This window comes from Etheostoma cragini, chromosome 6 (genome assembly GCF_013103735.1).
Source record: "Etheostoma cragini isolate CJK2018 chromosome 6, CSU_Ecrag_1.0, whole genome shotgun sequence".
Classification (NCBI taxonomy): Eukaryota; Metazoa; Chordata; class Actinopteri; order Perciformes; family Percidae; genus Etheostoma; species Etheostoma cragini.
The window spans coordinates 19,934,004-19,953,475 of record NC_048412.1 but is presented as its reverse complement, the minus strand read 5'-3'; the positions used below and the strand labels follow the sequence as shown (position 1 = coordinate 19,953,475).

Genomic DNA, 19,472 nt, shown 5'->3' with positions numbered 1-19,472 from the left:
TTAAGCTTTACGCTGAGAATGTATTGTAAGAGCTTGGTGAAGACTTAGAAGTTTTCTTTAATTGCCATGGATTTTAAAAGCCTAAGCAAAATAAAAAATAAAAATAAAAAAAATTGTTGTTTTTTAGTATTGGTATTTAAAAAAAAATACTTTAAGCTAATTTTCTGGTTTTGATTGAATTACAATTTTTAATTCCGGCACCTTTGCAAAGCTTTGGCCAAGTGAAAAGTGGAACTCTATTCATATGTAGATGTTTAATGAAAAAAGTAAGTTCTCACTACTCACCTTCTGAGATGTTGTTAAGGAGACAGGGAGCAAACAAAGTGGCCAACAAGAGACATCCTGTATTATGATGATTAGATACACTTGAAAAGAACACAACAGGAAATGTATTTGTTCATCTATGCGGTTAAAGTAACCCACTCTGATGGGAAACCATATGCTCTTTAGAGATGCTTCGGACAAATTGACACCAAAATGACATTTGCAATAATGTATATGGTAAAATAATATACATTTAAATCTCTCTCATGCTCTGTAAAGCCACCTGAACCTGAGCAGTTGTTTGATATAAGCAACCACTGCATCGATAAGTCACAAAGCCTCTTTTTGCTTTACTTCCACAAACTGGACTAGAGACAGACAGGATAAACAGAATGAGCTAAATCCCATTTTTTGTATTACTTTATGATTTCCTTTTAAAACAACAGCTCAAATGTGTGAGGAACTTAACACTCGCGGTTACTTACTGTCTGGACTCAGGGTCTTCTGGTAAATTATGTTATTGCTTAACATCACTGATGTTCTGCTTTTTTCTGTCGACTTATTTGAGTGATGAAAGTGCAATACACGCCACAGAAGCATATTGTCAAAGTTAGCTATATAAATGGTATGTTTGGATGTTATCGTGTGCGCACTTGGAGGAACAGAAGGGGCACCACACCTGCTCTTCTGAATTCTCCGAAGTGTCTAGTCAAGGACACTGAAATGGGCCTGTGAATTGTTTAAGCGACCTGGGGCTAAAACTGAAATTTGTGTTTGGAGATAAAAAAATCCAATGACAATAAATTGGTTGAAAGAAATTTCTTCCCCGTGAGTACCAAGTTGAACAACAGACATACTAAGCAGGACTTTTTACAGTGTAAAAATCAACTAATTTGTGCTCTCTGGTGGACAAACTATGTATTGTTTCCAAATAACCTCAAACCCAAGGGTGATACTCTGTGTTAAAAGTGGTGGGAACATAAGGGCTTGATAATTATGGCAGGTCAGGTGCAAAACATAACATCATAAAATGCAATAAAAATACGAAAGTAGGCCTGGACACATTATTTTGGGGGGTCTGAGGGGTCCTCCAGTAAAAATTCAGAGTAAACACTTATTTCCTGCATTCTGGTAAAATGTGGAAATGTCTTTTTTTATGAAAAGGAAAACTCATGCAGCAGGTGACAGTCTAAACATATTGAAATATAATGCTATTAAATACACACACAAAACACAATACTAGTCCCTCATTCTTTGTTTATTTTGTATGTGGAAGTTACATTTTCTAAATGTGCCTACTCACATCAAAGATAAATGAATGCATTTCAATTAATTTACAACCCCGTCTTTAATAGCTAAGAAGTGTTTCAACAGATTTCTGCACATGTTCAAACTTTCTGCACATTATAAAAACACATCTTACCTATCAGGGAGGTGGAGGTGGTCTTAGGGGGAGTGCTGTCCTACCCTCATGTAGTTGAATGCAACGTTCCTCAAGGAAGCATTCTAGGTCCGTCCTTATTTTGAACATACATTAATGACATGGACACCTGTTCATGTGAACTATTTTTGCACGCCGATGATTCGGCACTGATAGTGTTGCATAAACACCAATCCACTCTTGAGAGCACCCTGATCTCAGAGCTATTTTCTGTAAACAACTGGCTGATTGACAATATGCTATCCCTACATTTTGGTAAGACAGAGCCCATCTTGTTTAGATAAAAATACAAATTGAATAGATGTTCAGAATTTAGGGTCATAATGAATAATGTTGTGGTAAGTGCAAAAGCCTCTGTAAAATACCTGGGTTGCATCCTAGAAAACAACTTGGATGGCAGGAACATGGCCAACAAGGTAATGAGTGAAGTCACTGGGTTCACAAAGTTTTTAGCCAGAAATTCAAAATTTTTTAGATTGGGTAACAATGGTCATTTAAGCCAATGCTTTCATTTTAAATAATTTTGAATTTGCATGTATTTCCTGGTTAGAAGGCCTAATAAACCGACTTAAAGGGAGGCTGCACAGAATAAATTAAATACGAGTAATTCTGAACTTGGGCCATAAATCTCATGTAGGTAGGTCACAATTTGTTGAGCTCAACTGGCTCCCTGTTGAGTTTCATGTTACTATGTCAAGATTGACCATGATCTATAAAATATTGTTTGGTAGTGTCCCAATTATTTTGTTGTGCCTTAAAATTAAGGTAACACATGTTTACACACAGGGGTAGTTTAGTAGAACAAGTTAGATCGGCATATTAAAGTCATTTCCACACCAAACTCTTTCAAAAATACGGCCTGGTTATTAGAGAGGGTTGCGGAATAGAACAAAAAGCAAATTACAGTTTTTTTTAAATTTATTTAAGTAAATGTTATATCTTGTCAATGTTTATCGTACATTCTGTAAGTGTTGTGTCTTGCCCTGAGGTTATGTGTTAAGGACCACAATGGAAATAAGTCCTGGACTTTATTGCGTTTTTATCCTCGATTGTTTTGGATGTCTTTTCCTGTGTAAGGAATTCTCAATGCAATTAAATAAATCAAATCAAATTTTTGAAGAGTATGAAAAAAGTTTTCTGTGGTCTATTTTTCTTTCTTTATTATTTTTTCATCTTTAACAAATTTGCTTTTAAACAGAGATGGAGAGAAATGCAACCATCCCAAAAAGTGAGTGTGTGTGTGTGTGTGTGTGTGTGTGTATGTGTGTGTGTGTGTGTGTGTGTGTGTGTGTGTGTGTGTGTGTGTGTGTGTTCAAAAAATGTACTTGAAATGTGAGATGTTGCATGCAAGGAATAAATCATGCAGCAGTGCATTCATCTGTTATATCTTATGAAGTGTTTTTATAATCAGAGTGTAGCTTATAATAGTATTTGCAGATCTGTTGTGCAATGTGAGTTAAGGCCACACTTCTACAACCTACTTAGTGCAGCTACTTAAACTGAATGCATATCTTGTAATTCAATGGTTTTAAAGGATGACATTTTATCGTTCAAACAAGTTCATAAATTTGAGATGCAAGAAAACAAAATGCATGACCATGATTCAATTGAGCAAGGATTGTGCATGTCATTTCTTTTAACTCTCTACGCATCATCAAGCCCACTTATAAGTTGTAAATAACTCACATATACACTATATTACATATATTATAACAAAGAAAGAAGTGATTTAACAAGTGGTGAAATACTGTTCATGGAGTTACTCTCCTTTGGGTTTTTTCACATTGGTTTTACTTCCTCATTGTTTGGAATCTCACAGACTCCACTGCTGCGTATTTTAAAAACAACAACAACCACAAACTGAGCTTGCAATTGAGGTAACAAAATGCAGAAATGACAATAAAACGCTGCAGCTTAGAATATTGTATCGGAATATTTACAAGTGTTTGAGAGCAGCACAGGCATAATGCTAGGCACAGTCAAAATGTATAGATATGGTTCTTTTCACTCAAGTCTGTAATATATCACTGTTGTATCTTGATCCAGGACAGGGCCGCTTTGGAAATGAATTATTTTAACTTGTAATGTTTTCATCAGACGATATGCTACAATTTGCATTGCATCTTGTGTTTCATTCTACTACTTTGTAGTTTGTTAAATTGTATTTGATTTGGTGTAACTGTTTATTTTATTTTCATTTGTGTTGGATGTCCTTAGTTTTGTGTATATTTGCTATATTATCCATGTACTTTTAAAAACTTAATCTTGACTTCATGTTGTATTGTTGTTTTTGGTATCTTTAAACTTTGTTTTAAGTCAATGTAAGTTACATTCTATTATTTTAATTTAATCCCTTTTTTAATACTTAAATTATTTTTTTTTTTGTCTTATGTGCTGTATATGAACTCCATAAAGACGGCATTACAATTCATACTGAGTCTATGGCTAAAGCAGAGCCAAAATGGATCCTTAGAAAAAGCTTGTTGTGTTGTTCACCAGTGTTTTCTATAAACACTTTGTGTACATCTGGATACACTACACAAATTCACATATGTACTAACATCAAAAGTTGTGTTGCACCACGAGAAAAAAACCTTTTTTAACTTAAGTCTAAGGGGCAAAGCTCAATCTTTTTATTATTTTCCCATTCCTAGAGTTGGGCCCGCAGTGTGTACACACACCACACCTGCCAAAAAACATAAAGGCTGGTTTATAAGTTGTTGAAATACAAATATGGAATATAGGCCTTTGTTCTTTAAATTACTGCATGCTGATAAAGACCACGTCATGTTAGGTGAAACCTCTGGAAAGGTGATAAGCCCCAAAACTAAACACTTGGGTTTTGTCTTCACAACATGTCATATCAGCACAGAAACTGGACTAATGCATAAGAGGGACGTCAAATTGGGTTATAAGAGCTGTGGCCCTGCCTTTGCCGTGCTGTTTGTGGATTTAGCCTCTGACCATCTACACCGTAAGACTACCTTTCCAGGAGCCATACACAAAGCGCAGGAGGTAAACCTAGGCTATACGGAGTAGTCTTCAGTTTTTTTTGTTTTTATTCCAATTAATTGTAATAATGGATTCTGCTAAATATCGATTAAATAAGTTAAAATTTGTTTCGGATTAAATGAAAACCTGTAGAAGCTTTGATGGCACAGGACTGGACACAGATCAGGATATTTGTTTTGGGGGAAACAGCGCCAATCAGGGCTAGAAAATGCTACCAAATGTGGAGGTTTCAATAATAGTGTGACTTTTTTACATTTTAACATTAATTTGCTTCTAATAATTCTCACAGCAATGGAGTACCAGTCAAACGTGATCAGCTCACAGCCTCAGGTCACTGTCACACAGTACACCGTCTCGTCCGGATTATCAGATTGGACTTCAAATGTGTGCGACTGCTGTGAAGACTGTGGCATCTGTGAGTGTTTACGTGTTCCAGAATCAGAATCCAAATCACTTTATTTGGAATCAGGCAAACATTAACCATCACTGTGAAATGAATTCCAAAGTGTTAATATGTCTCTCTCCTCCAGGTCTTTGTGCAACATTTATCCCTTGTATTCTGGGCTGTAAGGTGGCTCAGGACAACGGGGACAGTTGTTGCCTGCCCTTCCTTCCAGGTGCCATGATTGCTCTACGGACAAGCATACGCAGCAAATACAACATTGATGTAAGTGTGATAAAGTTGTCTAAACACAAATTTAACCACCAAAACAGTGGCCAAACTGATTTTGTAGTGAAAAGAGCATGCTATTTTGAAGTAAGAAATCTGTACAGAACATGAGAGTATTGATGTTTGTCCCCAGTTAACTGTCCTTGTGTCTACCCAGGGCTCGGTGTGTGATGACTGGGTGATCATGGCCTGCCTGCCTCTGTGCGGATTGTGTCAGATGGCTCGGGAGCAGAAGAGGAGAGGATGAACGGAACAGTTGTTGAATCTAATTTTAAACTGCACTTGTCTATAGGCAACAAACCATTGAAGAAGGAAATTTACAGCTACACGGCCTTTACATTAATGTACACACATTATTTATTTTGGAATTAAATTATACCTGAATACTGAATAAAATCATTTAATTAAAAACCTCTTTTCATGATGTGACTTCATTTCTAAGGAAATGAATAGCTTTCACCAATGTTCCTCTTCCTGATTTCGTGTGTAGCCAATCTAAGATTTACACGGTACGAGAAGCATTCTCAAGAGGCAAGGCGAGCTGAACAACATTCCTTTGAACAGGTGAGGCTGTCATGAAAAGAAATGTTTTAACTTCAAATATAGTAACATATTTGGTAACTACACTAGCCAGTATTTCTCTGATGAGAGAAGGGTGTGTGAAAAGTTTGTGTGAAAGATGACCGGGTGACAGACAGTTTTTTTCGACTAAGACTATCTTCTTTAAATAGGTTGACTATTGTTAGTGACATGAGGATTGTCACAAAATGTTGCTATAATTTATATGTCTATGGCAGCAAAAGTCCAATTCAAATGATTTGCTATGGAGCATCTGCATTGTGCTCGGTGATTTATGATGTTATAGGGTAGAGAATACAATTGCAAAGAGTTTTAAAAACAGGTTTAACTCAAAAGGTGTCTTCGGTGTCCACTGACACACAAGCATATAGTCCTATGGGCTTGAGCAATGTCCTCAAATGGGTTAAACGCAAGAAAGACGCTAGACAAACATTGAAAAGAGGAGGGTGTTTTGAGGTGTTGTGACTGTTAGCACAGTCTGTCGCAGTGTCTATTACCACCCTGTCATGGCATGTTTTAATATTAATAGTATCAAGTGTGGAATATAACATCAGGAATTAAATGTCAGGAGGAGAAGGAACGCCAGCGCAGTGTGAAAAGGGATATGAAAACATTACAAAGAGGAACCCGGTTTTACTTGAACACGGCTCACATTTCCTGACCACAGTTGGGATTATTGAATACACAAGATGATTTTTAGGAAGCTAGAGAAACTGGAGTTTTGGTTCTGGTATGACACACTAAAAAAAAGTTGAGTTAGTGAAGGAATACTCAGTGCTGAATATACTGCAAAAAAATATGGCAAGTTTTCTTTTTTTTTTTAAGTGCCTCATATATCCAACTTTTATTCTGAAAAATGTATTTTTGTCCAGTAATGCTTATGCATCAGCTATTTTAAGAAAATACACACACACACACACTATATTTAAAACACGTTTAGTAGAAATTGTTGTTGTGTTTTCACAATGTTTTAAAGGTGCATTTCAATCTTTTGGAGAGCTTTTGAAATGAAAATGAAACACCTATAGATGCCAAAGACAAAAACATTTTAAAAACGATACTGTACCTCAAATGATGTTGTTAATTTCCCTATATGAAAACAGGACTGACATGCAAAGTAAGAATGGTGATACCTAAAGACTGTGGTATAGTTCTGTATTAGGATTGTTCTGCTTGGAAAGTAAGTAATTTGAGTAGTAAGTGTAATTTGAATATGCAACTTTCAATTCACCTGTACAACATGCCAAGTGATATCAATCCTTCTCTTTGTCCTCAGAGTCCTGTACAACCTTCAGCCAATGAACAAAAAGCCAAGTTGACAGACATTTGCAAAATAACATTCAAACAAACCAAACCAACGGAGGTGAAAGTGTCTTTGGATTGCAACAAGACAAAATGACAAGTCTGACTTATCAGCTGTTGTTGGCTACAGTTTTTCTTGGTGCGGTTCAACTTATCTGTGGTTACAGCTTTAACAACTGCATTGAAGACCAATACTCAGACGGATTTTTCAACTGTGTCCATCGGCAGGAAAATAACACACCTGCTATTATAAATGACCTGCCGCCATCTGCTGTTAGCCTCAACATCTCGAATAATCAACTGTCGCAGATTCCCAACAGGAGCTTTGTTCATCTACCAAACCTTCAACACCTCAAAATAGATAACACTCAGTTGAGGATCATTGATCAGTTTGCTTTCCAAAACTTAAGTCAACTCAAGTCTCTGAATTTGTCCTCTAACAAAATAGCAGAGCTCATCCCTTCTGTGTTTAAGGACCTGCACAACCTCACGAATCTCTCGCTGACAAACAATAAATTAAAGCAGCTCCCTGAGGGCATTTTCTCCACTCTTCTCAATCTGGACACTTTAATGATGAGACAAAACTCTCTGAGAAACTTCTCAGGGATTGCAGAGTCTGTTTCACATCTAACAAACCTGAAAATACTGGATCTTTGCTTTAACAATTTAACCTCTCTCAACCACTCAAATGTGTCACTACCCGAATCCCTCACTACATTATATATATGTCAAAATAATCTGTTGACATTAGGATGTAAGCATTCGTTTCTCAGTTTCATCAAGCTGCTAGATTTGTCATACAATCGTAGGCTCCCCACAACGGCTTTTCGAGGAGTGAATTTGAGTCATATAAACTATCTACGTTTGCGTTCAACACGTGTCAACGTAGTGGAGTTTTTAAATATCAGCAACGTCAACCCAGGTCACGTTGATTTCTCTGGCACGGGTCTAAATAATGACAACCTGCTCAAGGAGCTATGCAAATCGTTAAAGACAAAGGTGAGAAGCATTAAAAAATTGGACCTTGGTGATAACAGGATTGAGAATATAACAAAGAATTCGCTATCCTCTTGTCCTAAAATCACATCTTTGGATCTGTCCCGCAACAATCTGAAATACACAAGTTGTCTTAACTTTCTCAATACACAGAAACAAATAAAAAGCTTAAATGCAGAGCATAACCATCTCACCCTCCTCCGATCCTGTAAAACACAAAATATGGTTTATTCAAAACTGGAAGAGCTGAGCTATCGTTACAACCGCATCCTCACAGTCAACTCTCATGCTTTCTATCATGCACCAAATATCAAGACGCTACAGCTTAACATTAACACAATTGCTTTCCTCCATCATAAAGCGCTCAAAGGGCTAAAACTGCTCACAACTCTCCGACTGGATAATAACCTTTTAACTGACTTGTTCAATGACACCTTTGAAGACAATGTCAATCTGCAAATCCTTAACCTACGCAACAATCATATTTCTGTCATATTTAACGGGACCTTCCTCAGTCTCAGCAAATTGACTACACTAGACTTAGGAGGTAACAAGATTACTTATTTCCAGCCTTCTGGCCTTGATGGACTAAAAAGTCTGTCTAAATTATATCTAGATGGAAACAACCTCAAAAACATTGACACTTCCTTCTACCATGTCTTTCAAGACACACTAACAGTGCTGGATTTACAAAGTAATCAGATTCGCTTCCTTAGAAAAATACATCTCACACCATTTATGAATCTCAGCAAGCTCACTGATCTCAAACTGGATGGACAGCGGCCGCATGGCCTCACCGTTTTACCCCGCAATTTTTTTCATGGCCTACACTCACTGAAATCTCTGTATCTCACCAACAATAACATCAACTATCTTGCTCCTGATGTCTTTGATGATCTGACAGGCTTAAATTTCCTTACATTGGACAACTGCTGTGTTGGAGCAACAGAACTCCGACCAGGAGTATTTAAAAATCTAAAGAATTTGACCAAATTGATTGTTGAAAATATGGGCATTCAGAACATTTCAATGGAGGTTTTTGGGAATCTGACGAAGTTACACACACTACAGCTCAACCACAATGTAATGCAGAGCATTGATGTTGACGCGCTAGAAACTTTACCTAAACTCCACTACCTTGACATACGTAATACTCCTTTAAGCTGCACCTGCACAAATAAATTGCTACAAAACTGGACAGTAAATAACCCACGTGTCCAGGTGGTCTATCTGTACAATCTGAATTGCCCTCACAATGAAGAAGTCAAATTCTACAACTTTGACACCAAAGTTTGTTACAAAGATCTAGGAGAGTACCTGTTCATTAGCACAGCGGTTGTGATCTTTCTGTTCACAGTAATTCCCTTACTTCATGTCAAACTCTACTGGAAATTTAAGTACGGCTACTATGTGTTCCGTTCCTGGTTTAGTGAACAGTGGCGGAGACTCAGAGAAGAGGAGGAAAATTGCAAATATGATGCATTTATTTCATATAACTCCTGTGATGAAAAGTGGGTCATGGAAGAGTTAGTGCCCAACCTGGAGGGAAATGAATCGTCTTTTAAACTTTGTCTACATCACAGGGACTTTGAGCTGGGCCGCAATATTGTGGACAACATCGTCTCTGCTGTGTATAGCAGCCGTAAAACTATTTGTGTGGTAAGCAGGAATTTCCTAAGAAGTGAGTGGTGTTCTCTGGAAATCCAACTGGCCAGCTACCGACTCTTCGATGAGCACCGGGATATTCTTCTGCTTGTGTTTTTGGAGCCAATCTCTGAAAGGCAGATGTCGCCCTATCACCGCATGAGGAAGGTCATGTTGAAAAAGACTTATGTGCAGTGGCCTGGCTCAGATTGCACTAACCCGACGCAGGCCCAAGAGCTGTTTTGGTACCATCTACGTAGGGCGATGAGAACCGGGAGCAGACTCAATACTGAAGAAAATTACAAAAGTAAATGTTGTGAAGAAGGAACTGAACATTTTGAGACTCAATTATCACATGAAAACTATTACTTGAAACCTTAAAAGTCCAACCTGAGTACATTACATTAATAATTATATTTTCTGCTGACGGGAGAGGGTCATGCAAAATTGTAAATGTGTAGTGGGATGCATTGATGATTAATAACATAATCACAAGCATGAATCACAAATGCACACATCATGTGATTACTTTAATTTTACATTTATCAATGCTTGACATTGTCTGTCTTTTTATTACAATGTTTATGACAAATGTGTTGTATTTGCATTTAAATGTAGACCACGTACACAACAAAATATCAAATAGCTTTTCACTATAGCACATTCCTGGCTAAAATTCTTGTGTAAAGAATTTCCCATTATAACACCTTTGTTTAACAAAATGTGTACAGTTCTGCATATTAAAAAATGTTCCAAGGATGCAAACAATACATAATTGTGTGTTTAAACATAACATACAATTTCCTTATCTCAGCATACATGGGACAAAAGAATAAAAGATGTCAGCTATTGATATAATATTTGATAATGTTTTTTGGTCAAATTATGAGCACACAACATATATTTTTGCTGACTGTGAACAAAAAAATCTGATGTATGAATTAAGAAAGCATTGTTGTTGTTGTTTTTTGTTGCCATAGAAATGCTGACAGGCACGTATATGTATAGCTGTACCACACATTAGTACAGTCTCATAGGAGGGAAGGACCACTGCTCAGGGCTTGAGAAAGAAGAAAGGGGAGCTACTGCATCTCTTTCAAGCATGTGAGATGGGGGGTAATGCATCATGTCAGTGTGGTAAGACCTGAGAGGAGGGCCAGTTGAAGGATGACTGAAATGGCTGAAAGGCTGGAAGCTCTGCTGAGCATGGTGAATTTGGGCAAACGAGGGAGCAAAAGAGGATCCATCAACTTCAAATGGGCCTTTCTCCTGGGTAAAGTGTGTTGGTGCTGGTGAATGTCTATCTAACAGCAGTGTTTGATAAGGAAAGAAACGCTGGATGTTGATTCCACTGAATTGAGACCCACTGTTCCTCTCTGGAACTCCTCTGGTGTGGTTTTCAAAGGTTTTAAACATAACAGCCTCTTTGCTCTTTGGCCTGTTAAACCCGTCTTCCCAGTGATGAGATACAGAAGCCTTTTCTCCCCAGCATGATGTGGGAGAGAAAAAATTATCACTGGCTGTAACTCCGGATGGCTCAAAGTCCATGGTGAATTGAGGAGCGCAAGTAGGTCTGAGGATATCATCCAAAAGGCTGACAGAAGTCTCCACAGGGCTTGTCAACCATTCAGCAGTCTTTACATGAAAACCAGAAAGAATTGGATTTCAAAGTAATAAAAAATCTTACTTGAGGATTACTAAACAAAGGATGGGAACAAAAATAAGAGTGTGACAGAGTAAACCTTACCTGCTCCAGGTTTTGATGTAGCTTGGACTTCCTTTTAAAATGCCCAGTTCCCGTCATTCTGAAAGATGTGGTTTTCTCAATGTCAGAAGACGGCCGAGTAGCAGTGTAGGCTTGAAACATTGTTGTAAATGCATCTAAAAAAGAGGAGACATGACTGTAAAGCTGCCCACAAACTGTTACCTGTACCCTCGCTTACTACTGCCTTTAAAAACTAGAAATATACTACTTTAAAAGGATAGTTTCATAATTATAAATATCTTAATGGTCAGATGTCCATATAAACATTTAAACCGTTTTTCCTTGCTGTAATCATCCTTCTACTGGCCTTTATAAGATCTCAGGACTAAGTGATGGGGGACAAAATTCACAGTCCTCGTTCTGTGCAAAAAATGTAATGAATGAATAAATATAATCACAACTTACCACAGTCTGTCGTGATCCTGAAGTGAAGTATTAACATTATTGAGTTAAAAAGATGCTATCAATACCACTACTAAATAAGTGAAAAGCACACCATCTGAACATCACTAATGTTGGTAAAACGTAACGTATGATGCACTTCTAGATAAGAACTGAAGCCCCATATGTTAATATAAAAATTGTGATTTTATAGAGATATGATAAAGCAAACAGTAACATTGAGTTATCACTTTAAACAACCATAATTTGTAAGAAATCACCATTTTAATTTTTCTGGGAATCCCAGAGCGTTTTAGTGCCTACCTGAAGGCGAAAGCTCATCTATCATGGTTGACTCCTGATCCTGGACTTTCTTTGTGGGATCAGCATCGAAGTGGAAGCATCGCTGCAACCCCATGAGGTTCTCCTGAAGCCCGGGTCCATGTCTCTCCCTTAGAGCTTTTAACAAAACATCTCTATTCTCTGCCACCAGGTCTCTCCTACTCAGAAGTGGAAAATGCAGACAGTCACACAAACCCGCTGCCAGTGTACTGACAGACTTAGATACACAGTCAAGATTCGGTATGTCAGAACTGTCAGCAGTGGGTGAGCTGGAGGGCTGATGGGGGCTTGGACTGAGAATATGAGCTTGTGTTTGGTGAGCGGGAGACTCCTGGTTCTTTGGGGTGTGCTCCGGAGTAGAAATCATGTTCCCCTGTACTGTCTTGTTTAATGTCTTCACATTTTCTCTGACAACTGTTGGAGTCAGCTGTGACTCTCTGCCCTTTTCAGACATAACAGGGTTGGTCTTCTTGCTCTTGATTTTCACTGCATTGAGGGAGCTCTGTTTAGCTGAGGAGATGCTTTTCACACTATCAGGTGAAAGATCAGGTTGTTGCTGCGGTCTCCGCACTGCTGTAACATCTGATCCCTGACTGATTTTCTTCTGGCAATCATCATGGGCTTTTGTTTTTTCAATTGGCAAAACCTCATCAGTATCCTTATCCAACAAGTCATTATTAGATAATGGAGATGGAATGTTAGATGTTGAAAAGGGATGTGAAGCAGTATTGTTCTTTTCTTGTAATTGCGTTCCACGTTTTCTCTGCTCACTTAACAAGCGTTCAATGTCGATAGACTTCACCTCATGGTTGAACAGGCCATGGTGTCCTATCAGGCGACTGTCTGTGATGATACTGGGCTCTTGTGCAGCAGGAATGATGTTTGGAAATGGTGCGTCTCTCATTGAAGGACAATGACAGCTACTATGGCAGCTGTTGTGGAAATGTGCCATGTCTTTACTGCTTTGGCGTGGACAGTGATGGTAATGTGATTTGGACGTTGAGGCTTCTTTCTTACCACCTCTCATCTGACTCCTCTCCTTGCGGCTCTTCAGTCGTTTCATTTTGTGCTGCCCATCTGTCATGCTATCATGGTTTAAACGTGTGCAGTCTGCAGTTAATCTGTTCCCTGAGCAACGTTTTTTTTCGGTTGTTTTTAATTGCTTGTTGAAAACATTCAAGATCTTTTCTCTGTCCGATAAAGCCCTGCCACCCATGGGGCGCATGCTGCCCCAAATTCTGTAGAAAGATAGCTGCAGTTAGTCTTTTGTAAGTCTGTACGAAATAGAGTTAAGAGAGCTGGGTAACCTCGACAGGATGCTTTTGCATCTCAGGGATGTCACCTCTACTACTAAATTATCAAGCAAATTAAAAATTGTTTTGAGGACAGTGGTTAAATCCAAGTGTTGACCCTCTGGACTATGACATGCCAGCATTTGATCAAATATACCAAAAGTTCATGCCAAATGTATTAAAGAAAGATGATTGATGATACACGGTTTCTCTTTACATTGTCATTAATTCTGCTTATGTAAAGAGCCTCATATTGAAGATAGTCAGGTGTTTTTATTAGTTGAAAACCAACCTGTCAAAAAGGCCCCTTTACACAGATTGCAAGTTTTAAGCAAATTAATTAATTAAAGGCAACATTTTGCTCTGCTGAAATGGGACATTTACAGTATTTTATTTATTCCACGGTTGTTTTTTTCCTGAATTCACCAGCATTATAAACAGATTCAGCCATTCCCGATAAGGGATGTCAACAGTTACATGGCAACCCTTATTGACCCTTTGTTTATGCCTCGTAGCAGCTGGTGCTCTGCGATAAGGCCAACAAAAACCACACCCAGATATTTGCAGTTCAGACACAGCTAGCAGTACTTGGAGCCCCCTCTCCACTGACATGTAAATATTCTACTCGCCTAATGTGCAGAGATAATATCAGAGCGGCTCCTCTCAAATCTCATGTCCCCACACAATGTATACAAAGAGACCCATCAACATCTTTCTTTTGTGCTGGGATACTTTATAGAAATAACCATGGGAACTACCGTTAACTGCAGTTGCAACTATTTCCAGCTAACGTAGTCCTTGTGCACCATGTTAAAGGGACTTAATTTGCACATTGTAAGAAACAAATCCAAATTCGTATGCATAATATCAGAGCTCACAAAATTAATAAAGTCATAGCGTCACTTTTGAATACACAATAAAAATCTTTTGAATCTTGAACGTCTTCACTGTTCTACACTCTGAGTCAAGAGGATTACAATCTCTGACACAGGCCATCAGAAAACGTGACTCTACGGTGCCTAGACATTAAACAAATGTATGAAAAAATGCTTGGTCTTTCTCATATCTCAATAAAAAAAAAAATCTATCATTGGTCGCCAGAGTCAAAGCAGAAGACAGGTCACCATACCTGACACAGGCCATTAACGTTAGTAAAGGTGACCTCACTGTAACGTTACTAACAGTAACTGGAAATTATACATTAACATCTAAATATTGGACTTACCTCTTGTAAAGATTGAATAATATAAATAATCAAAGCAACCCTTAAGGAATGTAATCATTTCAATGCAATTGCGCCCCCGGTGGTTCCGGACACCTTTGCCAATGAACGTGGCTAACCTAGCTAGCTAACTATTAGCTATGCTAGTTAGTTAACGCTAGTTGGGTGGTTCGCAAACAGGTGGGAATAACGTCTATCACCAGGTGCACTTTAACTTAAAGCACACGTGTATGAAGTATTTATATGAAGCTGCTAATAAACAAAGTAACAAACTTAGATGCAAAACCAACACTAAATAAGTCATGAAACATCTATACAAACTAAAAAGTGTTAATTAACAGCGCTGCTTACCGACAGTCGTTTTTTACCACAGGTAAATCTGTCGTTGCTCGGCAACATGTCGTAGTCGATGTGTTTCTTTGCGCAGCACCAACTCCCACCAACACAAACGAGCAGGGCGAGTCCACTCACGCAGACGAGGAGGTATAACTGTCTCAACTTTTATATTCCTTTCCACTTGACCGAGACATAATTTGTCATTTGTTCATAAGATATGTTTTGAAATGTAATCTTACGCACATATAACTAATAAAGTGCCGGAGGATCCTAAAATACACAAAAACATGTATATTATTTCCCATGGACAACAATGGTACTGGCAACTGTGGTGAAAATGTACTTCCTGAAACTGAACTGGGAGATGGCGATTTTTTGATTTCATGGTAGCTTATGTTTTTTTCAATAATATCTCTAAACATTGTTAGCCTCTATAAAAAGCTCTACATTATCCCTTTTGCACAATGCAGGCTAGCATATTTTTACGTTAGTAACAACCTGTGTTACTAGTGTGTGACCAGTATCTCTCTGTTAAACTACCTATATCTGTTTTTTTCAGCACGTAGCCTAGCTACTGTGGCTAACTCTACCAACCCCCCTAGATTTAGCTAGCAATCATAGCTATATACTGTTGATTTATCGGTTTGGTTCCGTTGTAAACAATACCCAAAACCCTACGTGACTGTTTTCCCAACCCAGAAAGAGACAAGTCATGAGTGCAGAGGACCCAAACCCAGCCGCCACACCCACTCCCTGTGAAGACATCCAGGGAGATGGACGATGGATGTCTCTGGTGTGTGAAGTACTATTATTTACTATTACTTGTTCCCTGGGATTTACATAGTTACAGCAAAACAACAGCAATGCATTGCCTAGTTTCCCCAGTCTGCATTATAGCTAATGTTAAGTTTTATTAATTTAAAGTAATGAAAACAAAACTGATAAGTAATATATTAGTTGGCATTTATGCCAGTGTTTTGTAGATAATTTATCTAAAATCTAAGAGAAGTCAGATTAGTTTGTGAATTACCAGATTCTCATCAGATGGACATGAGACTATGCAGTGGTATTTGATCCATTGATACAATCTTTGATCTAATGTTTAAGCTAACAATTTATATAAATAACAATATATAGATGCATGTTTTGTAATTGTGTCTGCATTTCCCAAGTAAAGTCTATTTGTCTTTTCCTTTTTCTCTTTGTAGCACAACCGCTTTGTGTCTGACAGCAAAGACAAAGAACCTGATGTCCTGTTTGTCGGAGACTCTCTTGTTCAGCTCATGCACCAGTTTGGGGTAGAACATTAATCCCACACTTTCCTGTTTCGATTTCTGTATACATAGTTTGGATGTCTCGTTCCCATTATCCTCAATGCATATTTTTAAGTAGTGTGAACTTTAACTTGTGGACTCTAACTTGTTGTGGTTTGTCTGCAGATATGGCGGCAGCTTTTCTCTCCTCTCCATGCCCTCAATTTTGGGGTGGGTGGTGATAAAACACAACATGTGCTGTGGAGACTCAGCAATGGCGAGCTGGATAATATCAGCCCAAAGGTCTATAACACTGCCAAAAATAGAAAACATGATCCTGCTTGTTTACTCAGACAATAGACTCATTGTGCTTATTTGTGTGCTAAATTCCATGTATTTTGACCCTAAACTATCAATGACAAGTGTTGAGTCATGCGTTCCTTTCTTCTTATGTGGATGTAGGTTGTAGTGCTGTGGGTGGGCACTAACAATCACGGTGAAACTGCCGAACAGATCTGTGGAGGCATCATGGCAATCGTCCAGGTCATCAAGAACAAGCTCCCCCATTCCCGGACTCTTGTACTTGTAGGTTTCTTTTTATACATTCTTCAAAGCAATTGTCAATCTACCCACCTGCATATCTGTTGAAAATGTCAAATAAAGTTCAGTCAACCATCAGACTGCATAATGATATCACACCTTTTAGTTCCATCTCATCTTTGTGAGATTAGGTAAACAGTAGACTATTGGACTGTGTGTGAACTGTTTGGAGATATGCTACATTTCACACTATATTTAAAAGGCTTTACGTGTTTGGGAGAGGGCTGAGATGAACTACATGTGAACTTGCTATGTGTTTGGTGAAGCTATAAACTTCACTGTCATTACAACTGACTAGGTGAGAAAGTAACGTCTGATTAAGCCTGATTTTAATTTTAGGAAACGTTAGATTAGATAGCAAACAGTTTTTTCACTGATGCATGTATTTCTAAGAATATTAACAAAAACGCTTATAAGTGTTACCTTTTAAACCATAATATCTGTTTTTCAGGGTTTACTGCCCAGAGGTAAATCGCCAAACCCTCTGCGCGAGCGAAATGCCAAGGTGAACATGCTAGTCCAGGAGGCTGTATCGTCAGTCCCCCACGCCTCTTTCCTCAACGTGGACCCAGGCTTCGTCCACGTCAATGGTAGCATCTCCCATCAGGACATGTACGATTACCTTCACCTGACCCCTCAGGGCTATCAGGCTGTGTGTGAACCCCTGCACGCCCATCTCAAGTCCATGCTAGATAAGCCTGCTGAGAACTGAGCAACCAGGGCACAAATTTACACTACCACAGTGGTCCTCATCCCTGTTTCCAGAGAGCATCACACCCAGTTTATTAACACCTTGAATGTTTTGCAAGAAATAATTATTTGGGGCTAAGAGCTGCACAAATTATTTGCATGAGTCATCTCCATGGCCAGGGTTGGTGACCACTGTTAAAGATAATGGGACCATAATGTTTTTTTCTGTTCATGATACAGTGAGAAATGTAATGTGCTGTGCTATAGAGAGACAAAGTCTTGCTGGTAATCATCTGTTCCACTAGCTTTTGGTTTTCAGTGATTTCCCATAGAAAGAAAATATTGTATTTTTCTGCAACATGATGCAAATGATGAATATGATATAGGGAACTCCTAGGCTGTGATCCATGGGGTCCAGAGCCAAACAGTTAAATTACATCTGGCAGTATGACACTGAAATACATAAACAAATCCAGTGGTAATAATTAAAGCTTTTGAAAATACGCAAAACTTTTTAATCTAATAAAGATATGCTGTAGATCTAAATATTAGTTGCTGCATTATAAATATTATAACTGTGCCCCAGATCTCATCCTTTCACCTAAAGTACAGCACTTGTGAGACTATCACAGCCTAATTTAGTTTTGCATAAGGACAGATGTCTGCTTTTCAGAAGAAGACTATGACATAATGCATTATCTGCCTGAGACTACTGGAACAAGAACTAGTTGAAAAACGTTGAGACTTTGGCTCTTTAGGTGTCAGGATATGTCATGTAAAAAAACAAATGAAATACAAGAGCTGCCCTCACCAGGAAATTGATGTAATTCACCATTTGGGTTATTCAGTTTTACTAACTTCCATAAGTTACATTTATTTGGCAATGGCGTAATTTACTCCATTGTGATGTCTTGTGTTTATGTTCTTTTGAATGACCAAATGTTTTTGATTGACCGTAACCGTTTACTTGCCTTTTATCATGTCACATGTCTCATTATTGTCCATGTACCTTTTATTTTACCATATTGACATGAGAGACTATTTTGTTGCAAAAATAGATGTATTTGAGTAGGTTGTGAAGTTGCTTGTGCTTCAAGTGTAATCTCATCCGCAACATAATGGCCAATCACACCATTTGAAAAGGCTTTACTTCACACTATGCTTCTGAATCTCTTGGACAAGAATTGTGTTACAAAACTTGAATTATGCTTCAGGATGGCTGATTGTGTAAGTGGAGAAAGAATGCATTAAAAAGGAAAAATGGTATCAGTGTACCTTGATTGATTGATTGATCAGATCTGCTTGCTGATACTGAGTAAGAGACATTGATGCATTGCCACTAATGCCATGCTACATTCTTACACGTCAAGAACAATATTTATTGCTTTTGGTTGACTGGTTTTGTTCAAGTCACAGATATGGTTGTCAGCGGAGAGCTGTATTTCGGAAACTTGAGATTGGTGAACAGGTCTCATTTTGCCCATATTAACCTGCATTCAACAGCCATCACACAAAATACATCACCTCACAATTCTGTCCATTGCTTAGATAATAGCAAGCATAATGTCAAATGTAACAGTGTGTGGCATATCTTTTGCAGTGGTGTTGACAGGGCTGATTACAAGCTGCGATTAATTGTACATCAATTTGTTTTATAGCATGAAGTGCTTTGGCCTGGAATTT

At 38.2% G+C, this 19,472-nt stretch overlaps 4 protein-coding genes and 1 long non-coding RNA gene across 8 annotated transcripts; 3 read left to right on the top strand and 2 right to left on the bottom strand.

Moving 5' to 3' along the window:
• Positions 1 to 20: 20 nt before the first annotated feature.
• LOC117945657 lies at positions 21 to 18,873 on the bottom strand. The gene is made up of 3 exons (XR_004656856.1): positions 18,811 to 18,873; positions 15,197 to 15,201; positions 21 to 32 (listed from the first exon to the last, which is right to left on the bottom strand). It is a non-coding gene; the product is annotated as an uncharacterized LOC117945657 (long non-coding RNA).
• cnfn (cornifelin) lies at positions 4,581 to 5,797 on the top strand. The gene is made up of 4 exons (XM_034873268.1): positions 4,581 to 4,720; positions 5,007 to 5,132; positions 5,248 to 5,384; positions 5,545 to 5,797. The coding sequence occupies exons 2-4, from the start codon at positions 5,009 to 5,011 to the stop codon at positions 5,632 to 5,634; spliced, it is 351 nt and encodes a 116-aa protein (XP_034729159.1). The 5' UTR covers positions 4,581 to 4,720; positions 5,007 to 5,008; the 3' UTR covers positions 5,635 to 5,797.
• On the top strand, positions 5,859 to 10,309 carry tlr21 (toll-like receptor 21). The gene is made up of 2 exons (XM_034873216.1): positions 5,859 to 5,951; positions 7,243 to 10,309. The coding sequence occupies exon 2, from the start codon at positions 7,362 to 7,364 to the stop codon at positions 10,287 to 10,289; it is 2,928 nt and encodes a 975-aa protein (XP_034729107.1). The 5' UTR covers positions 5,859 to 5,951; positions 7,243 to 7,361; the 3' UTR covers positions 10,290 to 10,309.
• On the bottom strand, positions 10,886 to 15,392 carry si:dkey-250k15.4. 2 transcript variants are annotated; one of them, XM_034873225.1, is made up of 4 exons: positions 15,262 to 15,392; positions 12,379 to 13,670; positions 11,656 to 11,789; positions 10,886 to 11,543 (listed from the first exon to the last, which is right to left on the bottom strand). In XM_034873225.1, exons 2-4 carry the CDS (start codon positions 13,619 to 13,621, stop codon positions 10,929 to 10,931), a joined length of 1,992 nt encoding a protein of 663 aa, XP_034729116.1. In that variant the 5' UTR covers positions 13,622 to 13,670; positions 15,262 to 15,392; the 3' UTR covers positions 10,886 to 10,928. The 2 variants fall into 2 exon arrangements, with proteins under 2 accessions (XP_034729116.1, XP_034729114.1); XM_034873223.1 differs by having other exon boundaries at positions 12,379 to 13,634.
• Positions 15,328 to 19,052, top strand: pafah1b3. 3 transcript variants are annotated; one of them, XM_034873262.1, is made up of 6 exons: positions 15,328 to 15,393; positions 15,950 to 16,039; positions 16,455 to 16,544; positions 16,686 to 16,802; positions 16,962 to 17,084; positions 17,551 to 19,052. In XM_034873262.1, the coding sequence occupies exons 2-6, from the start codon at positions 15,959 to 15,961 to the stop codon at positions 17,809 to 17,811; spliced, it is 672 nt and encodes a 223-aa protein (XP_034729153.1). In that variant the 5' UTR covers positions 15,328 to 15,393; positions 15,950 to 15,958; the 3' UTR covers positions 17,812 to 19,052. The 3 variants fall into 3 exon arrangements, with proteins under 3 accessions (XP_034729153.1, XP_034729152.1, XP_034729151.1); XM_034873261.1 differs by lacking the exon at positions 15,328 to 15,393 and adding an exon at positions 15,558 to 15,632 and having other exon boundaries at positions 15,946 to 16,039; XM_034873260.1 differs by lacking the exon at positions 15,328 to 15,393 and adding an exon at positions 15,584 to 15,632.
• The last annotated feature ends 420 nt before the right edge of the window (positions 19,053 to 19,472 follow it).